Raw genomic sequence first — 3,851 nt, 5'->3', positions numbered from 1 at the left:
GTACAAAATTTGTACAAAAACTAAGTAACTTTATCAAGATTATCTACGAACATTATTTAGCGTTACATCACATCAATTACTGAAGTTTGAATGTGAATTTTGATGTATGAATAAAATTTAAACTTATGTACCATTATGTTATCATCCTATGCAACAACAAAACTTTTATCCCAAATGTTTCAGACTTTCAGGTTAACTACATGAATCTTATTTTTCAATTCCATTCTATTATGAGTCATCTCATCTATTAAGTTAACCATAATCATATCATTCTTAATTGCATTCAACTAAGTTCTTTTAAGTCTATCTCTATTTCTCTTTGCCCCATTAACTATAATATTATCACTTTTGCTAACCGGTGCTCTAAGAGATCTCCGTTGAATATGACCAGACCACCTTAATCGATTCTCTCTTATTTTATCCTTAATAGGAACAACCTCTAATTTACTACAAATGCACTCATTTTCTATCCTATCTTTTAGTGTATACCCACAAGACTGTTACAACATTCTCATGTCTACTATACTTATTTTTTGCATATGCTTTTCAATTGCCCAACATTCTGATCCATAAAGCATTATTGGTCTTATAACCGTTTTATAAATTTTTTCCTTTTCTCATATGCATTCGACGATCATATAAGACTTTCGAAGAACTCCTCCATTAACCATCTCGATTTGATTTGATGGACAACATCATCCTTAATCTCACCATTATGACGAATGGTTGATCCTAAATAGCAAAAGTCGATTCCTTTAGATATTTCTTGATCAATATGTACTGTAGGCTCTTTTCTCTTTTTAGTTTTACTAAAAATGCATTCCATGTATTCTAATTTTATTCCACCTAAGTCTAAAACCATAGTTCAAAAACTTTTCTTCACCTTTCTATTTTAGAAATTATACATTTTCTAGTCTCGTCAACTAAAACTATATCATCACATATAATACCTATATTTATTTCATGTATTGTGTTGCTGCATCCGGGAACAATTTTCCTATATGATTCCATGCTTCCCAATTGAGGTTTTGTGTAGTAGAATAAGAATCACATTTACTCCAAATGTTCTTTTTTTCTTCACAGGGACACTCCTTGTATTTTATGGCCTAAAAAAGCTTTACATGTTTCCTGTGTCATCTTGGGCGCTCTGAAGCTATCGTCTCGAGCATTCGGGGTGCTGAAACTGTGCCCTGCATTAGGTGCATGGCACAACGCATAAGTGAGGCGCGCGTCTCGGTGCGCCTTACTATCCCCTGCTATTATTGCTTCATCTCTTATTGCTCTGCTTTCACCCACTCTTTTGTCAGTTTTTTCTCATTCCCGTTCTCTTCCTGAAATTCTTGTCTACTCCCCCTTCTTTTTTCCTTCTTTTTGCAACTATTGTTCCTACTATATCTGGAATAGTGGATGTGAAACACAAATTATTGTTGTGATATCAACAATTATTAATAATATTGAACTCGATTACGTGACATTTTTTATTGAAGCGTTGTTAGATCAAAACCCTAGACATGTTCCACTAGATGTTCTGCTTCTACGAATGTAATTCTAGATGCATAACTTTATAGAAAAAGTTCTTTTATATTTTTCTGTGATTAGTTACTAGAAATATGGACGGGTAGTGTTAAATTTTCATTAGTTCTCTTGTAACTATTGTTAAGTTTATTAATGAAGACCTTTCTGTAATTTAATAGGTGAACTTATTTATCTTGGCACTTTCTTTATCAAAAATTAATAAATATGTTTGTTTAACTTGACACATGTATCAAAACAATTTTATTTGTGGCATGCGTCTTGCTTCATTGAGGCGTGCTCATCTCATTGCGTGTAGTGCATGGTGCTTGTAAGGGGTCTTTGCACCCTGCATTGCCCCTTGCGCCTTGATAAACGTAAAGGGACTTTGTGTCTCACCTGTTTTTTTCTTTAGATATGCGAGTTTTACGTTGATATCCCTTCAAAATTAGTCTCTTGCAGTTGAATAATTTTATGGAATGTCGTCTATGTTGTCTCCTACAGTTCTAGTCTTCTACACCTAATCGATCTCATTCAGTTAATACCTTGATACTGCACATGGGAGAAGTAACAGGTGGGGATGAAATGATTTGAACCCCTGTATGGGGAAAGACATTAGGTTCTCTTCCACTGAGCGCAGTTTAAATCCTGATGCTAGCAACTGTTTTTAATAAAAATAAACTGACAAGCACAGTAAATCTGTCCATTCTCCTTTGAACCAGTTGACATGGTTTGTTTGGTTCATATGTAACCAGTTAGTTCAGTGGGGTTTTTAGCCATTTTCCATTTAATCAATGACTATATCTGTTAAGAAGGCTGTTCTGTTGAATCAGGCTGAGGTCTATCTTTACCGACATTTGTTGAGGCATCCTTTTCTTCTTTCCAAAAACTTCTTTTCTTTTCTAGCCAATTGCTTTCCTCCACAATTTGTTTTCATCATGGATCATTTGTAGACTTCATTGCAACTTCATTTGTTACTAGAACAAAGGAAAAGCATCATGTGAGCAACTAATGAGAGATTTGTTTTGTCACTTAACCTAATGATAAGTCCATTTCTGTTTTGACCATTTAATTTTCATGTTGCTCATCTCGCAACTGTTCTGCAGCATACAGTGAAGAATCAAAATGTGTTGGTCTTGCTCGCCTTGGCAACAAGGATCAGATGATTGTTGCTGGTCCAATGAAAGATTTGCTTGACGTTGATTTTGGCGCGCCACTTCACTGCCTCATAATAGTAGGAGAGACTCATCCTGTGGAAGAAGAGATGCTAGAATTCTATACCATTAAAGAATCATGTGCATGACATAAGTTCAGTTAGTCTTTGCTCGTAAAAGTTCCGATACCATGAAATCGACCATCTTGAATTATGATAAAGTCGAAGCGTTTAAGATGCAGATTCCACTTTTCCTTCGTTAAAGCTCATTGCAAAGGCACTCCTAACAGGCAATGATCTGTAAGAACTGTTCATATCTGATTCCATAATCGACTTCTTTTATCATCTTTGTTGTATTGATATATATGGTTAGGCAGTATATTATCAAATGTTACAATTATTGTTTAATCCGTAAAGCCAACTTGTTCTAGAGCATTGGTTTTCTTAATTGGTTAGCTGCTGTTTTGCATGGCCTCTGATCTCAATTTTGTTTTATTTTAAAATAGTTGATAGCTGTATTAGGTTGTAAGTTTCTGGTTTTGTATATTTAAGTCAGCCTGCATTTGGATGAAGTAGAATTATGGACAAAGATCAGTTGTAAAATTGAACCTCCATGTAGTATGATATATTGCATGACTGAATGGAGCACATAAATGACATGCTTCTGGTCAGATAGGGAAAATTGGACCACTAATGAGTCCGAAACACCAGTAGATATTCACTTTGTTATCTTCTTCATTAACTTAGCTAGTCTCCCTCGATAATTTTGTCCATGGCTTTGTATCAGGTTCTTCTTCTCTCCGCCCTCTCTTTCCTTTTATTGAAGAGAGCAAGGATTCTAGTGTACAGATTGGAAGTTGAATTAAAGCTGTTGACGTTTTGTTATAAAGAGATTTTGAGGGAATGCATTTTGTTAGTGCAATTGTGACGCCTAGGTTCTTGGATGCGCAGAATGCTGGAACGCACCCATAAAAGAAACTAAACGTCAGAGAACTTGGAGGTGGTTAATTATGACTGAAACAAGGACATCACTTTAGGGTGAAATCTGTTCAATAACCTCTAAAACTAGTTTTAGACTTACCATCATGAGAAATATTAACCGAGGTCTTAGTCTGGACATTTATAATCCAAGGCTTTAACCTCTCTAGTACACTTCCATTCTTCTGATATATCAAGCTCTGACTGA

General features: G+C 35.1%; 1 protein-coding gene across 1 annotated transcript in view; it reads left to right on the top strand.

Annotated features, from left to right (window-relative positions):
• LOC109838810 (probable diphthine methyl ester synthase) overlaps window positions 1-3,134 on the top strand; it is a 13,950-nt gene extending 10,816 nt beyond the window's left edge. Inside the window, exon 5 of the mRNA XM_020407233.1 lies at window positions 2,619-3,134. Within this exon, the coding sequence (XP_020262822.1) occupies window positions 2,619-2,815 (197 nt within the window). The 3' untranslated portion in view covers window positions 2,816-3,134. The remainder of the gene's footprint in view (window positions 1-2,618) is intronic.

The sequence above is a fragment of the Asparagus officinalis genome, chromosome 4 (assembly GCF_001876935.1).
Source record: "Asparagus officinalis chromosome 4, Aspof.V1, whole genome shotgun sequence".
Taxonomy (NCBI): Eukaryota; Viridiplantae; Streptophyta; class Magnoliopsida; order Asparagales; family Asparagaceae; genus Asparagus; species Asparagus officinalis.
The sequence above is the reverse complement of the archived record's forward strand: the minus strand, read 5'-3'. Positions and strand labels throughout refer to the sequence as shown.